General features: G+C 31.9%; 2 protein-coding genes across 2 annotated transcripts in view; both read right to left on the bottom strand.

Annotated features, from left to right (window-relative positions):
* Positions 1–19,306, bottom strand: part of LOC126769419 (serine/threonine-protein phosphatase 4 regulatory subunit 2) — a 248,837-nt gene that overhangs the window by 70,696 nt on the left and 158,835 nt on the right. The gene's annotated exons all lie outside the window — the stretch shown is intronic.
* Positions 1–19,306, bottom strand: part of LOC126769736 (uncharacterized) — a 71,182-nt gene that overhangs the window by 29,940 nt on the left and 21,936 nt on the right. The window contains exon 6 of the mRNA XM_050488653.1: positions 12,057–12,201. Within this exon, the coding sequence (XP_050344610.1) occupies positions 12,057–12,201 (145 nt within the window). The remainder of the gene's footprint in view (positions 1–12,056; positions 12,202–19,306) is intronic.

Genomic DNA, 19,306 nt, shown 5'->3' with positions numbered 1-19,306 from the left:
CTTCATCTTATGCCCCTTTATTGAAATTTATATTTTATCATTTCAATGTTGTAGTTATTCATGTTCAATTCAATGTTCAATTTCATGTTCAATTCAAGTTCAATGTTGAAGTTACTTAGTCTCGAGAAAATTTAAAAAACAAAACTGCAAGATCTTGCTTCCAAGATACTTGACTTTTCGTGTCTGACTCAAAATATTATTTGCACAAGAAAATGTACGGTACCTTTTTGAGCGATGAAATTGTATAATCTTGAATTTTAATTTATCCTCTTTTATCGTAGAGCCACTCAGAAAAAAAATATTAGTAAAACAAAAATAATTTTTGTTATGACTTTTGCCTGGTGGCAACTAATGTGAAGGAGGAGAAGAGGCAAAACTTATAAAAAAATATGAAAGGAAACCTGAAAAAATTAAAAGTTGAATTAAAAATTAAAACCGCTGTTGTAAAGTTTCAGCTGGATCAGTAAATTGTATAGGTAGTAGTCTTTATTTTTATTTTTTTTGTAATTTTGTATATGAGTGTTGTTAATTGAATAAATAAATAATAATAATTATTATTATCACAGCCACCATTATATACCATATAACTAAATAAATATTATTCTGAAATATTTTTACACGAGGTACGAAAATAAAACACGTTCGACTGATTAACACGATTTTCAGTACTTTAAACTTAAAAGTTCTATTTTAAATAGATAATACTTTTTAAAATATCAAGTAAAATAAAGGTTTTCTCTATTTAAAATAGGTAAAACTTTTTAAAATATCTAATAAAATAAAGGTTTTGAATAGAATTAAAATACCTTTTAAGTTTAAAGTACTGAAAATCGTGTTAATCAGTCGAACGTGTTTTATTCTGGTATCCGTTTGAATCTTAGATATTGTTTAATATTCTTAAAACATCACAGTCTAAAAAATGTAAAAAAAATCCGAGTTCAGAAGTCCAATAGCAGATAAAATAAAACTATAAAAACTGTAAGTTATATGAAAAAGTGTAACTGTATCAGGAAAACAAATCCAATGTTACCGTGAAACAATAGTTAGGAAACGAACTTATGGATATTAAGCTAGCTATCAGCAAACTCGTGAAGTTACGAGGAATTGAAGGCAAGGAATATGGCAACCAACACGAGACGGTACGGGCATTGTGTTCCGCCATTGTTAGTCAATGACCGGGTCACCTGTGACAGGATGCCACTTAAAACTTTAGTTACCATTTAATTCCTGTATCTCGCTCAAATATTGTTATTACACTTCTCGCATACTAACGTAACTTTGCGTGTTGCGTAAGTTTTATATACTATATTCCTTTTTGACCACGATCATACCTTATTTTTTTGTGTCCGATTTTTCGACATCCCCACGACGGTTATGAGCTGCTGCTCATTAAGCATCTGCATTTTTTTATATTATGCCACCTGATGGGAAGGAGTCACTAACGCCTATAGAAATTGGCATTATAAAAATATCAGGCATCCCTTACATCTCCAATGCATCACCAACTTTAGAAACTATTTGTCCCTTGTGCCAATAGTTACTAATTCGCCCTTAAAACCGGAACACAACAATACTAAGAATTGGAGCAGTAGAATAAATGACAAATGGGTGGTACAGGCTTGCACAAATTTCGAATATTTTTTGGACTAGGGTCGAAAACAAACCATAATCATTATTGAAAAAACATGTTAATATGCATGTTTCGAAAAATCATATTGCTACTCTTATTTTATCTATACAGAAATTCGGGTGACAAGCAGAGGAGAAAATTATATTGAACTGTTCTGTTTTGGCTTATTTATAAAAAGATGTTTTATTTTTATTAGCATAACATTTTAGAAATTCACACAAAAATAGCTGGCTGAAAATTTTGAGGCTTAATGATAATGATATATATGTTGCGTTCTTTATAAGCATTGTAATGTAATGAAAAATATTTTCACAATATAAATAATAACAAGCGCTTGGTATTAATGGTTTTATACGATACAAAAACAAGTACAGGCGTGTAGGAGGGTAAGACACCGGGCGCCAAAGATCTTTGCGTTACGAAGATAAGGGGTCGATAAATTGAAAACGTGTGTTGAATGAGATTGAACAGACAACTTTGCAACAGAAAGTATCCTCTAATGAAATTAGTATAAACTTGAGGAATAGCTTAATGTTATTGTATTGAAAAACAACTCTAATTCAAATTATTTAATATATTTTTTAAAAACGTTGTCAGTGATATTTTATAAAACTCTTTTTTTAAATATATTTTACAAGCCAAAGGTACATTTTGAATGACGTCTGAAATAATGGCTCGTATTTTAACGTATTTAATGAAAATTTAATGTATAAGTTTTTTAACGAAGAAATTTTATATTGTAATATAAAACTTTCTGCTGAAGTTAAACTTTTCAACATTTTACATTAAAGTCAAATCTTCAGTTTGGACATGTCAGCCAAAATCGCTTTAAAGCGCTGTTATGTCAATGTAATCCACTTTGCATAGTAAACGTATCAAGTTTAGGCGGGCGGGCTTAAACTTACTGCTAAATGTGTTATTAGTTTAGGTATTATAGTCACACTCTATTTGCTTGTCTTATGAAGACGTATCGCTGTTCCATTAATTTCATAACATAATGATGATATAACTGAAACAAGGCCGGTCCTCTGTATGAAATATTCATCGTATGGATATTATTACGAAATGGGCAAATAATACATATGTTTATATTTAAGATTGTTCTCAAATTATTTATATTATTGTTATGCCTACACAACTAAACATGTATAAACTGGATGAACTATTAAATCCTGGGAAAAGGGAGCAGATACTCCCCACTTCTTTTCCTTCATCCGCTCGAATGAATTCAGAAAGACAGTAAAAATAAATTATTCAATAAGTAACATCTGGTTGAGCCTTATCGATACTCATCTATGTTTTATATTAACAATTTTAAATAAAAATGAATTGTTTGCTAAGACAGCTTTCTTTGACTCATGAAGTAATTATAAGTTTTTGAAATAAAAGTTGATAAAGTTCATATTTTACCGCACATTTTTTTTATCATAATTATAAGATAATATAAAAGTGCCGATGAGTGCCTCGTTAGTCTAGTGGTTTGAGGTTTGGAGGTCTTGGGTTCAATTCCCAGGTCGGGCCAATATAGTTATTGGGTTTTTCTGTCAAAAATTCTCAGTAGCAGCCCGGAGTCTGGCATTTGGAAGTTTGAAAGTGTGCACTCCCGTGCCTCAGAAAGCACGTGAAACCATTGGTCCTGCGCCTGAACTCTTTCCGGTTGTGTCGGATTGCCGTCCCATCGGATTATGAGAGTTAGGGAATAGAGAGTGCACCTGTGTTTGCGCACACACCCGTACACTATATCTCCTGCGTAGTTGACTAATCTCTCTTGAGATTGGCCGCCGTGGGCGAAATCTGGTCTGGAGGACTGTTATCATTAATATAAAAGTACATATTAAAATTTACATTTAACTTACAAAATTTTCTGTATAATATTAAGCTTGAATAATTTACAGAATCAACATATTTTAAACCGCCGCGTCATCATAGTATAATCTGCTTAGGATTTTGCATAACTAATAGCTTGTTTAAGATGTGTCTGTTCTAAATTAGTATATCAATAACGATACTAATATGTTATGAATGATATTTAATTAATAATATTTTTAAGGAAAAAATGTACATAGTACACGTTTGTTCCGTATGTAACAACGTTTTAATTTAATACCTATTAATATTTTCAATGCTACTTTTTACAATCATATAATTAAGAAAAGGTAATAATGTATAACATTAGTATTGTATAATGAGAACAATCTTTTATTACTTCAATAGGAATGTGCAATGATATGTTAAAAAAAGTAAAATAGTAAATAAAATCTGAATCGTAGCACACTTTAATTTTAATTTATTAAACACTTAAGAATAAAAAAAGAACAAAAATTGCTACTAGAATAATAACATATGGTTACAGAAAATTTAGTCTCATACAAATATATATATTAGGTCCTTACATATGAAATTGGCGTTTTATAAGGGAGGAATATAAAGTCAAGTTTTTTTTGTAAAATATATTTAATTAATCAAAGTATACACCGTTGTTATCTATGCACTTTTGCCATCTCATAGGTAGTTCATTGATCCCTTTACTAAAAAAACCATGGGGACGAGAATCAATACTCTTTGAATGCGGTTTGGACTGACGCATCGGAGTTGAAATTTTTTCTTTGTAAGAAGTTGTCCAAATTCCGGAAACAATGGTAATCTGTTTGAGCAAGGTCCGGGGAGTACGGTGGATGGCGCAGACATTCCAATTGTAGCTCATCTAACTTAGTGGTTGTTTGTTGTGCAGTGTGTGGTCTTGCGTTGTCGTGAAGCAGCAGTGGCCTAGAGCGATTGACCAATCTCGGTTGTTTAGCAGCTAGTTCTTCCTTCATGGTTTGCAGTTGCTGACAATAGATATTGATCACTTACCCCGAAGCCTGCAGCTAAGTGCTTTGTGATGAATCCGCTTCCACAATAGCTTTTAATTCTTCATTTTCCACTTTGATCTCCGGCCGTCCAAGGAGTTGGTTCTGAAGGTCGAAATTTTCAGAACGAAAACGTTGAAACCAAAAACGTACCGTATTTTCTTTTGCGACACCAGGGCCGTACACATCATTAATCCTTCGAGCTGTTTCTGCAGCACTGGTGCCACGGTAAAACTCGTACTCGTAAATATACCGATATTTCATGTTTTCCATTGTGCGGTAATAAGCGACGCCAAAGAAAAAAATAATGAGGAAAAAACAAATGAATGACTGTTTTCAAAACTCAAATGTACCAGCTAAATGAATTTATAAATTTGAATTTGGAATTCTTAACCAAAGAGGAGATATTTCAGATCAAAGTTGTCAGTACGACAAAACGCTAATTTCATATGTAAGGATCTAATATATATATAAATAGTAACTACAAGAAAAAATTATACAAATAAAATGCTTAATATATGATTTTCAAAATATTGGAAATTGAAGATAGGTGTCTTAATCTTACCCGGAATTTGATCACTTTAATGAATGTAATATAATCTAGTTTAAAGTATCAATAAAGTAAGGACAGCTGTCATATGTAAAAAGGTTAATTTTTACTTTAATTAAATATTTCAAATAAAGTCAAAATATACATTATTAAGAACGCTCTTACAAGCACTTAATTTTGCAGGAATAAATTGAATGTAAAATTATTATCGGTTCGTTATGTAGATTCTACTGATAAGAACCGGCAAAAACTAGGTAGTATCTATTTTTCTCAGAATAAATAACGGTCAAATATCAAATTAATGTGTATCATGACCACAAATTAACTAATACTACTAATTAAACTCAAATACTAATTCATTCACTTCGTGTTCGTCAAATCGTGTAGTTGTATACACTTGAGTACAGTACAGAAACAGCTTGATAATGTCCCACTGCTGGGCTAAGGCCTCCTCTCCCTTTTTTTTCAGGAGAAGGCTTAGAGCTTATTACACCACGCTGCTCCAATGCAGGTTGATAGAATACACATGTGACATTATTTCAATGAAATTACACGTTTCCTCACGATGTCACATACAGGTTTCCTCACGATGTTTTCCTTCACCGTCAAGCTCGAGATGAATTATAATCACAAATTAAGCACATGAAAATTCAGTGGTACTTACCCAGGTTTGAACCCACGATCATCGGTTAAGATTCACGCGTTCTAACCACTAGGCCATCTCGGCTGTATATAATTGAGTAAAATGCCTTATTTAGGAAAAAAATAAAACTGACGTGTGTCGTATTTGTGATAGTGGTCAATCAGTCTACTTACTTGGAGAGCACCTGAAGTGCTCAGACCTTTTATTGCTACAAATAAATAATATATATTTTTGCTTGAAACTTACTGTGATATAAAAACCCACGGGTACACCTGTAATGTCCGGTTGCAAATATACCTTTTCTAGCACACTAAATTCAGTTCTTGAAACATACTTCTGAAGAGTATTTCGAAAAATAACTTTACCGTATTTCAAGCTTGGTTTTGAAATTTTTTGTAAAAACTTTTCATACCATGAAATAATATTATTTCAACCTTTCTTTATCATTTTCAAAATTATTAAAAAAGTACGTAACGTATAAACCACATCGATATATGGAGAAATGGGAGCAATTTAATTTATCGAAATTGTAAAAGTTTTGGTAAGCCTTTCTATTACGGTCAATCAGAAAAGGAATGTAAAATTTAACCTTACCTTTTTAACCACATCATATTATTCAACTTTTAAGGCTGGAAGTCGCCAAGCCTTTGCTCGAGACGATTCGTAATGACTCTCGAAAACAACTTGTAAACATGGCTCAGCAGTGAGATGGGCCTGTAATTCTTCAGAAGGGTTTTATCACCCTTCTTAAAGAAAAGTACCACCACACTTCTGTGCCATGCCTTTGGTGTTTGACCTTTGGCTATGACGTAGTTAAAAAGCCTCTGAAGAGCCCTGAGGATCGGTGTACCACCCGCCTTCAGAAGCTCGGCTGTAATACCATCGTCACCAGGTGCCTTGTTGTTTTTGAGTTGTTCGAGAGCCATTCTAATCTCGAAAAGACTGACGTCCTGAAAATCTTCAGTGTAGTGTCGGGTTAGTCTTGCTCTGGGATCTGCAGTATGACTACTGATAGGTGATTGAGCTGTCGTGTACAGCTGACCATAGAACTTCTCAACCTCTTCCAACAGCTCAGATCTTGACGTGACTATTCTGCCATCCTCAGTTTTCAGCCTTGTCAGTTGACTCTGACCAACAGACAGATCTCTGGCGAACACTTTAGAGCCTTTGTTCCACTCGATGGCCTCTTTAATGCGCATTGATCTTTTTGGTTCCTTTTGTACGGCTGGTCTTGAAGGTCTTAGACCCAGCCGTACGGACAGTTTCCACAAACCTGTCGTTGTATGTGTCCACTTCCTCGCAGTCTGCTAGGCAATCGAATCGGTTTTGGAGTTCGAGCTGAAAGGATTCGGGATTTCGGATTTGAAGAGGTGATGGTCAGAGCGTAGATTTCATCAGTCGGGACCTCTGGAGTTTAACTGATATTTAATAACTTACGAGTCTGTGATCGCTCCCAGTTTTGACTGCATTGATCACGGAGGCGTAATTAAATATTTGTCTTCTCGTCGACAAGATGAAGTCTATCTCATTCTTGGTTTTCCCATCAGGGCTCACCCAGGTCCATTTACGTTGACCTGTCTTCTTGAAAAAGGAGTTCATCATAAAGAGTCCCTCCTTCTCCATAAAGTTGGCCAACATCTGGCCCCGAGGGTTGCGGTCTCTAATTCCATGTGGTCCCACCTTTAACTCATCACCCGAATCGTTTGCCCAGCTTCGCGTTAAAGTCCCCTATTACAACAGTGAAATGAGTCTTATTGGTATGTATGGCTTTAGATAAATCCTCATACATGACCTCAACCTCATCGTTGGAGTGTGTCGAAGTCGGCGCGTATACCTGTATGACCTTCAAAGAATACCGCTTGGTGATTCTGAGTATAAGGTACGCCACCGTAGTCGACACGCTCTCAATTTTCACAACGTTGTTAACGAGGGACTTGTGGACTATGAACCCGACACCACCTTGAGACAGTTGATCGCTCTCTCGGAAATAGAGAAGGTTACCGGATTTCAGGATCATCGTATCCTCCCCCTGTCTTCGGACTTCGGATAATCCGACGATATCCCAGTGTAACCTGCTCAGTTCTTCCTCCAGTTCGATGATCTTGTCGTCGGTCCGCAGTGTACGCGTTTTATATGTTGCCAGGGCCAGAGGTCGTCGGTGTTGGTAACACGAAATCTGCCGGGGATTCTTAGCACCCCCTGCCCCGCCGTTACCACTGCTGTTACCAAGGCTAGGAATAGCAGGGCTGCCGGGGACTTGGGGCCGTGGTTTAGTTGCGCTAATCATTGAGGGGTTATGCCATAATCGCCACGCTTGGCAGACGGGTTGGCAATCGTGGTAAGTTAGTCATAGTACTCAGAGAGACGCTGCTGCCCGTTCTCTGGTGTATATTCCCTCGGGTCGACTTCTACGCCCCCCAAGGGATGAGATGGGGTGGTGATATTCGTCGCCGTCACCACACGGCACTTCACTTCATTTTTTTTCACTTTGAACTCATTCCAGTCTCAGTAATTTTTTTCTTGTACTTGTTTTAAATCATTTCGCCTTGCTATATTATAGCCATACTTTCTCTTACAATCATAATACAGTGCAGTCGTTTCTTTTGACTATCGGACTTCTTCAGTGATTTGTATAGTCTTATGTATTATATAATCAGATGAAGCAGCTTTAGAAACACTAATTCCTATTTTCGCTTTTGGCACATGATTTTGAATTCATTCGTACTTACTCTACTTTAACATATAATTTTGGAAAAGGATCACTCTTCGTTTTTGTTAAGCTTTTGATTGATGCCACTAAACTAAATACTTACCTGGCAGCACTTTGCTGACTTTAACAAAGTAAACAGCTTGCGACTGTGAGATGGACTATACACGCATTACTTTTTTCGTAGTTATTTTTTATTTCTCTATGATTTATTCTTTTAACAATAGTTACAATCGGAACACCTTTATTTTTACAATCACTTCAGCGATAATAAAATTGTATCTCTAACCGATCTCTAGTTTTAGAACGTTTCCTTTTCCGTTTCATGCAACCATGCTACATAGCAGTCTTCTTTTCAACACATCTAGTATTTTTCATTCTTTTTAAAACAGAGTTCCTACATTTCAGATGGTATAATCTTACTTTCTATTCTTTATCTTTATCAATCTTACTTTTCATACTTCCTGGGTTTGCAGGCAAATATTATCTGCGGGGGCTGGTTACCTTTTGTGTATCGCGCCGATTTTTGGCCTTAACTCCATAGATATTTCTTATCGTTCTTCAATACATAAATGGATTGGTCAGGCTTTTATGGCTAGCGGCTACCCGACGGAAACTCTCCTTGGGAATATTTTAGCTTGTAAATTCTTTTTTTCAACATACTGAGTCGATTACGTGCTTGATAATATGAATGCTAACTTAGTCCCTCTTAGAACATTCATGTGAAATACTGGCTCTATACTACTCTGCCGAAACATACGGCTTTCATTTTACATGCAAAAATTTAAACATTTTGAAAATATAATATTTCTAGTTATCACTTTAATACAGACAAGATACTATACCTATATACCTACTGATAGCAAATGATCAGGCATTTGACATTTACCACGTGAGAGGACATTCCTTACATTACTAATCTTGTAATCACGGAATCTAAAGGATTGTTTCGTATGCGTATAGTATTAAATTACTCATCGGTCATAACGAGTTAATTAACAAGATATTATGATGGCCGAATTTCTAATGAGTGGATGGCTTTTCCTTGGTCTGGCTTCCTGTTATGCACTGCATAACCTATAAAAGACTATAATGTCAATACCCTAGTCCTTACTTATGACGTCATAACCGATTTCTAATGCTGGCTTTTACTTTTTACTTTAGTAAGCAGAGGCAGTGATCAATGTTAAGAAAGAAAAGAGTTCTATGGATTTCGTTCACATGGATGGCGTTGACAATAAAACTTTGTTAAATTAAATATATACTTTTCATTAAATTATATTGTTATATACTAATATATGTTACGCAATCATAGGAAACATTTTGATGTTTCAAATTTTTAAATGCATATCTTATACGTCAAAATAGAATATGAAAGAGATTTACTGTTAGATCATAATAATAGATGCTTCCTAACCACGTTTCAATTTGAGTGATGTATTCTCTGGGTGCCTATATATCATTTTCAGATAACATTATCAATCGCACACATAATAATGTCATGAATACATATTTATATTAATATGACTTTCGAATAATCAATTGGAATGAAAACTTCTGTTTTAGTAAAATAAATATTTGGATTTTGATACAACAATTCATATACAATAACAATTCGACATTTGATATAATTCACTTCTAGTATCATTCATGTTGCCATTTACGAACGAGGCTAGCCTACTATCCAGGAAATACAGTGCAGTGTGTGTGCAAATATGCCTCCTATACCTCTATTTCCTTACGCTTACATTTTAAGGCATTTAAATTACTTAGTAACGGAAAAAGATCAGACGTATTTCCAAAGGCTGGTCCTCATTTTTGGGGTGATGATGTAAACTCTCTCTCGTTCTCCGTTTAAACAACCGGCTGTTTTAATAATTGGCAGAAAAATGGCAATGAATTTGACTACTATCGTACAAATTATCCACTGGATTAACCAGATAGATAAAGTAACTTCACAATAATAAAAATATGTTTTTAATTAGATAACGATAAATATGTATTGTGTATAGGAAGCAAGAGATATTATCGATAATATATTTAAAATGGCTACTGTATTTTATATAATATCATTAAATCACTTAGAAGATACCAAATCGGGAACATCTTTATTGTATAATAGATTCCGAGGAAGATTTTTATTATTTTAAACATTTAAGATAAAGAGTATTGAAAATAATTCAAAAGTACTCAAAGGTAAAGTCAACTACGAACTAGTCTTTTGTGGCCACAAGAACTTGAGTGCTGTTTTAACTTATAATATAATTTTGTAAAAGCTTCATAAAGTTATTGAAAACCTTCAGAATCGTGACTACATAATATAACTTAGTTATTTAAGGAATTTGTAACGAACGTTTGGAGCGTTGGCTGCAATTAGCATCTTTTGATGGCTGATTAACGTAAATAGTTAGTTATAGCATATTATAGTTTAATATGAACTTGTTTGACGACATTTTACTATACAATACCCTTTATTTTCTTTTTACGATTGCATATTTATTTTTGTTACCTTTTAATCAATATATTATACTTTTTTTATAATCTTTATATTAATATTTAAAGTCAAAATCATAACTTAATATTGAAGCATTATCATTAGGTACGCTTGTTTATCAATGGATAAAAATTTACCATTAAAAATCTATCTTGGAAAAAAATCTAAGAAGAAACAACAAAAAAAAAAAAAACAACTCAGCGAGATAATATTATTATTGTTCACAATAAATAATTAATAAACAAATGATTAAACTAAATAGGATTTAACATCATTTCGTAATCAGTACTTTTTTGGTTTGTTCAGAAAAATAGATTTTGTACAACTGACCAAAAAATCACAAGACTTAAATGAAACGGTGTAAAAAAGAATATAATTATAAAATTTGTCTAAATATAACAGCTATGTAACAGTCTGAGAGTTACAATCATATGTCTCCTATCTTTAAATTGTATATAATGTTAGTACTGATTATAATAGTTGATTTATATCAGCATGTTATAGGCAAGTATAATGTCATACGAGTAAATAATTTATATGTCAAGTAGCTGATAATGGAACATTTCATTAAACTATATTTCATGTAAATTCACTGTTCTCGCAAATTGAATATGACCCGACTGGCGCCGGTCACGCAAAACTCATAAGTCATTTCAACAGCTCGGCATGAATGATTTAACATTACGTAAATGATTGGTGTTGAATATAATAGATTAAATCTATGTTTATTATTTGCTTGATTTATATAAGTCGTATTTATGAATGCTGTTAGTTAATTATATCATTAAATAAAAACTTGAATAAATAGAAAATAGATTATTTTTAACCGCTTATGAAAAATAAAGGGTTCTTAATTCGTTTGTACATATATACAACTAATTTATACATGTTTGGTATGTTACGTTATAGCTTCTTTGCTTAAAATATATATAATAACGATATTATTTTTGGGTTGGGTTCAGTATAGATCTAAGACGTTTACATCTCAATTTCTTTGGTGTTGGTCATCGTTCGTTCATTCGGATAAGTTTTTGAAGTCGTTTTTTTTTGGAATATTATTTTAACTAAAAATAGATTAAAGTCAACGATTGATTATTATTTGTTTAATATATAATTATAGACCAATTGATTTAATACTAACTGTTTAATATATAAAATTATATTAAAAAAAACGAATTTTAACTCACCTGCATCTGCATCTGGCCCACTGTCGTGTTCCGATTCCGATTCGTCCCAGATTGTGTCAGTCGCGATCTTCTGGCGTGAGCATTCAATCCAGTAACCAGGCGTCGGGATGAGATTGTGTGGGTATTCTTCGCAGAACTCGTCTATAAAAAAGGTAATAATCATATTATTGATATGACATTAAGAACTTTTACACTATACTCGTGGAAGTGATGCAAATATAGTATAGTGTATCGATAGTTGTGAGAACAGGATATGAACATCCATCGGATACTGCGCCTAAGTTGTCAATTACCTATGTCTTATTGACTAGTATGAGGAAGCTCTTTAAATTTTTTTTCTATTAGACCGGTAAATGGTACACCAAATAGTAAGCGGTCCATAGACTATGTAAAAAATATAACACTGCCAATGCGCCGCCAAACATATGTACTTAGTTATTATGTTATGTACCGTATGTTTGTCATTAAACTGGCTCACTGACAAAAATTGAACGCAAAAATGCAAATAATTTCTATTTGTTGGTAAATATTTAACGAGTAGGTGGATCCTACTCAGACGTACAATTTGTTGCTTGAGTAAATAATGTCGTACAAAGAGCTATGTCCAAGTTCGAAATTTAATGTAGATCGAGTTTCTAAAGATTCAAACTCTAGTTTAATCAAACTGCGGTTAAGGTCTTTTTAAATTATTACCAAATACTAGTCATTATAAATTCGATTACTCAGTTTGCGTTCCTAATAGCCGGCCCCCGTACTTTAACAGAACAGTGCAAAATTGCGGAAAATATATTTCCATTCATACAAGGTCGAATACCGGGTGGGGGTCGTGAACTGGGTGTTTTACCAACGATATAGAAATTTATGGTTTCGTTGACCATGGAAATGGAAGTATAGAAAACATTAGAAATATATCTTGAAGACTTTCTGTAAGACTTCAGAAAGAAATCTTTCAGATTTTTTTAATGCTCCGCTGTCTCAATAGTTATAAAAGTAAAAAATAAATAAAGTTTATTACTTCATGTTGCAACGCATATTATGATATTTTCTATATATAATAAGAAGTACCTATTGCATAATTATACAAAACAAATTAATAAGTGAAATCTTATCTAAATTCAATGTTTAAGCTAAATCGTTAGAGCCGGTTCGTATATCTATTACAATAAAGTTTAAAGATTATACAATTTTTGTGCACAGTTAAAGTCAATTATGATATATATGTATATTAAAATCTAGAAGGAGTATAATAATAATATTAGGGTTTCTATATTATTTAAAATATAATTATTACGAATCTATAAATATAAAAGGATTCAATATTAATATAGAATTGTGCCAGTTTCAAAATATTATTATCTGTGGAGTTGCCGTCCCTAATTTGAAAAGTTCTTTTATTAGCAAACTCTCAGGAGAGAAGCTTAAGCGAGAGCGGAGTATCTGAAACTCGCGAAACTGGATAAATCCGGTTTACTTAATAACTTTTTTCGGTAAACCCTTTTTCATTTGGTGTAACGAAATTGCTGTAACTGTTGTTATTAGTTGTTTTCGAGATTCATTGTGACTGACTCTGACAGAGTAGTATAAGTTTATAGTCAGATATACATACACACACATATCAATCGATAAGTACATATACATTCAGATATCAATCGATAAGATTTCTATAAACCATTTGATTATGAGAAAATATATGAAATATATTATATATAGTATTTAAACTTTTTCAGCTACGTTAGTTCTATATTTATAATATTTCGATTATTGGTTTTTAAAACAAATATTGATAAATTAATTCACGAATTACAAATGGCCAATCATAGAAATATATGAAAGAACCTGTCATGAATCGGCATCTAAGTGACCGACTTCCTTATCTGTCTAGATCACCTTTGCCCTTTGGATCAACCCAAAAGCCTGACATTTCGAGTTATTTTTAGATAACATCGAGTTATCTCTTTCAATTTATTATCTTTTCCCTTTATTCGACCTCAGACTAAGTATTTAAATACAAACGCGATCTAATAAATTATCACAATTGGTTTTTTATAATTCTTTTGCTTTCATTCAAATATTTTAAAATGTAAGTATAGTAAAGTAATAGCTTGTAAATGTCTCACTGCTTGGCTGAGACATCCTATTCTTTGAAGAGAACACTTCCAAGCTGCTTCAAAGCTGGTTGATGAATATACATGTGGAAAATTTTCATCTGTAGTATGCAAGCTTCCTCACTATGTTTTCATTAATCTCCGGGTACGACATCGTAATAATATTATAAATTTGTGACGTTTTCACGTCATGTCAACTCAACCTACCATCATGAAATTTTTTATACACGTTATTATTATTATTATTATTATTATTAGAGAGTACAGAAACGGACATAGGATACCCAAAATCTGTCGTCTCCCTCAAATATAGGCGAAACCGCAGCGGTAACTAATGATTTATCATTACAAATTATATATATATTAGGCAGACGAACGAACAACCACAATTTAATATTTATGTTATTACATATGGTCACCACCGCCCATAAATATTATATTTCAGTGGTGTTATAATTGAACTCACAATCTTCAGTTAAGATGTTATCTGATGTTATCTGAACACTATCTCGGCTCTTTTAATAAATAAATGCATTCTAAACGAAGGTTAAAATTGTTGCGTATATCTTTAAAAATATCACTAGTACGTCTGCTGCTGACTTCACTCCATAGCGGGCAGAGTTCTCGATAAAATATTTACATTAAGTACCACAGACCAGCGAGCGGCAAATGCGCGGAAAATTCGCGTCCACAAAGTAGCTATTTTACTGTTGCAACCAAATATTTTGCTTCGTCCGGATCTTTATGGAATATTTCAATTTCAAAATGTTATTTTTAAAACTATTTTCACCTGACATATTTTACGATCATACTTTGAACCGCTTCGTCGATTATTGATTTATGCTATGCGGCTCTGTAAATCTCTTTTCAATTTACTATATCATACCCTTTTGCATATTATGTGGAGAGGAGAGGAGAGGGTCGAATTAAGATAGTTTGGTAAGGGATTAACATTAAATATACAACGTATAAAATGCCTATGTTACAAATGCGCCTCGTGTCGGGGGTTATAAGGATAATTTCGTGTGAAGTGTACCCTGTTACGTTTGGGAAAGGTATTATATGATAAATACAAACACGGGGAGCAGCGATTCGCGATTTGCGAGTTCAAAACTAGGAAGACAATAATAGTTTTGAAGTATTTTATCAATACAACTATAAATATAGAACACACATACTAATGCAACTTGCGAATCTTTGCCAGCAGGAATGAAGTACAAAAATATTAATGCGTTTATTGTTATCCAAAAAAAATTAATAACCTTTTTTATTTGCCTTGGTTTTCTTAAAGGAATGTCACTTGAGGTAGTCGATTGGATACGTTGACATTGAAACGGTGTAATGGGTCCAATTAAGTTAAACATTTTGAAAATGACTATTTTAGTGCTAATATATCTACATAACAAATTAAAATACATCAAATTTTAAGGCTCTAATTTTATAGTTAAGGTGTTGATATTCAAACAGTCACAACATTGCCTTTTACATATATGGATAAGCATAATATTAGATTAGACTTATATTATATTAATCATGTAATATATTGAACATAATATAAATATCATATGCGTAAACATGATTTTGAAAGTAAGGAATCTAAGACGCGATAGATCGATCGTCTTCTTTCAATAAAGATAAATCAAAAATTGTGACGATCATATGATCGCTGAGAAACTTCAATTATCTTAAAACATATTCCAAATAATTTACTTTTTTCAAGTTATCTGTAATACAATTATTTTATTTTTTTAAATTAATTTATTTGTTTTTAATAAATTTGTTTATTTGTTTTCGTATGAAATACAAACAGATCATAAACATTATTTTTACAATTATACATATACAAAATAACACAATATAATTATAGCATATAATGTTAGTCAAATAAAATAATTGGAATCAATTACTTTGAAGAAGAAGTAGAAATGTAGCTAAATTAATAATACATTTAGTTTTTCTTTTATTGGGTTTCTGTTATTTTTTTCTATCTTCTCACGGAGTTCGGATGATATAGAACGCGCAATTCACTGTAAGGTAGAACACCAAGCTTTAATCAATATGCTTGGCGTTCATACTTAGAGTGATCTGAACGGTCTTTGAAGGTCTTCTTATTGGGGCTTCTTCAAGACGGCAGCTGATTGTTATTTATGTATAAGATAAGTTAACAAAACACAATTTTATTAATATGTCTAATTACAATAAAAAACTTATAACACCTTTGTAGGTGTTAAAAAAATAAGTTTTTGAACATTGCCATGTCACACATTATACAATATATTTCTATTATATTTAAAACTAACTTCACAAGTACAGCCTATATTTTTTTGAAAAAATGAAACACCTATTAGGATTCGCACAACAATACATAGACGATAAATAGTTAAATTAGAAATAAAATAAGAATGTGTTAAATTATTTACAAAAAAAATGATATTTATACGAATTTATTTTGTATTGATAAGTACACCTAGATATACCATGTTTAGTGAGAAACATACAAAGGAAATATTAATTTCCGCTCCGTGAAAAAGGTTCTCATTTCAAGTGCGGTACAAGTCCGATCACAAAGTGAACCCGAACACTATTGGGAATGGGAATACAATAAAGAATGTGTCGCTATCAGCAACTATATTTACAATTGAATATAAATAGCGGAATAAAGTTGTTCTTTTGTTAAAAAATGTATAGAATTTTTGTATTCTTATCTAAAAAAATATATACAGGTTTTTGGACTTTACATGAATCGAAATTTTAAGGAAAACTATCCTTCTTAATAATTAAAAAAAACAATACACTTTGTATTGTTTATTCCTCCTGTCCTGATGTCCTCATTTTGAAATATCTTATGATACCTATGATATCTTGAATATAAAAATAATTTAATTCACGTTATTTTTTAAGGTTATTATAACAGATTTACGACATAATTATATAGTCTCTATTGTACTTTTGAAATGTAAAAAAGGCTATTAGTGACAACGGTTTATAGGTTGCTTCACGAGGTATCCGACATTGATAAATGTATTATTACCACAAAGTTTTAAATTACAGAGCTCGTTATTAAAAAAAAAATACAAATAAACTTATGATATCGGCGATACGATGTCACATTATAAATAATATGAATATGATATTGAAATTTCAAAATTCTGTATCAAAGCCATTCCAAAGCCCATTTATTATTGATTGATTGCTGAAAAATTCTATTCATAAATAACATTATGTTACTTGTAGTGTACACGCATCTTCAATAATATATTAATTAGCGCGGGAAAATAGAATATATATATATATTGGTATTGGCGCGAAGTAAAGACAGTTTGTGTGCATCGCGAGCTGATATATAAAATATAAAATGTATTATTTAACTTGTAATACCGAAATTACGACTTAAGTTAAAGCACGGTTAAAGGGTGAACAGTACATTACTGAATGTTCAATCGTATAATACGTACAGAAGTAAATTTAAAAAACTGTCTGTTATTTAACATACTTGAAGGTTACAGTTTAAGTCAGTTTCTAACCCCTGAGCTAGCTCAGATTAATTATGAAACCAAGGAAATAATCAGGTTTATTTCCGCTTAAAAGCTGAAGAGAAAATATAAAAAGAAGTTAATGTTACATATGACTTTTTGTTGACCGTAACGATTAGCTGTTTGTCGTTTGCTGAATGATAACGGGAATTCATATAGAGAAATTTTTATGAAATCCATTCTTTATCATTTTATGTGAAGGTTTAATTAATATTTCAATGTGTGTTTTGGCTCTCAGCAAAGTTAAACCCAAGCTTTGCACGATTTTAATTTGATATCACGTTACGTTTGTGTTCTTGTTTTTGTATAAAATAATTAAAAACATACAAATGTTTGGAGAATACTGTATGTTTTAAAACGTTAGTTGGTTTTATATTCTTAATTTTGTGTGATCATATGAATATATAACAACCTCACTTATTTTGGCTTTCTAATTTATATTCAAAGGTACGATTCAGTTACCCTCGGTCTGATTGTGTTTTACATATAATTATAGAAAGATCAGAGAAAGATAATCACTTAAAAATATCAACTTGTAAATTAAAGGTTGACACTGATTCCTTGACAAGTATTTAGTGGAACTGGGGAATAAGTGGCCTTTTAAATGTATTCATTCACAATACCTATCAATCGTTGAAAATAATCAATCGTAGATGTACCTTTAGATATCTTACCCATTATAATATAATATTAATATATATATTTGTTTTCTATATAGTTTACCCCTGTTATGAAACCGATTATTTACTTATTTATAGGTAAATACTAGAGATACTACAACGACCTTTATTATTTACATTATTCCGAGTACTCAAATCTCATACTCATAAATAAATGGCCGACTCTATGCACTATTTATATTTAATTTATTAAGTTTATTTGTGTCTAAGCATGTCTTGTTTTTTTTTTATTAATTTAATATGCCCATTCCAAATTAATTATAAATAATATTATATTATACATAGTATATTATCTAAATTATTCATTGTTTATAACTTTTTGCTCCTATCTTATGTCATAATATGTAATTAATTACTATGTCACACATGTTTTTTTATATTTTGAATTATAAAACAATATAAGATTTGTTCTCCCTATTAATTATAAAATACTAGGTCAGCTTTATTTTGAAGTAAGATATGTAGAAGTACCGTTGTGTCATATATATAAAAAATCATCATTTCCTTTTATAAAATATGTAAAAATTATAAAAAAAGAGTTGTACAATTTAGTCTATTACTTTGCTAGATTTAATTTTTATCTCATTGTTTTATTTCGAAGGCGCTTAGAAACTCCACAAAATTGTCGCTCAACGCTCAAAGTAAATATTTTAAAAGACTGTTTCGTATGCAAAACAAAGGGGAGGCTTGCTTAGCACGAAATTTGTACGGACGCAAATATATTAATCCTGCAGAATGATCCGGCAAACACAATTTAGGGTGACACGCACCAATTTTTTTCCTTTAAACAATGATACATATCTTTAGTTTATCCGATTTAGATGGAAACGAGTGGAAAACTTTCGAAGTGATACAGGAAAAATGTTTATATTTCATGTTTTATTCAGGTTTTAATGTATGTGTTGGTGTTACGGCCGAGCAAGTTGGA

Source organism: Nymphalis io, chromosome 7 (assembly GCF_905147045.1).
Source record: "Nymphalis io chromosome 7, ilAglIoxx1.1, whole genome shotgun sequence".
Lineage (NCBI taxonomy): Eukaryota > Metazoa > Arthropoda > Insecta > Lepidoptera > Nymphalidae > Nymphalis > Nymphalis io.
The sequence above is the reverse complement of the archived record's forward strand: the minus strand, read 5'-3'. Positions and strand labels throughout refer to the sequence as shown.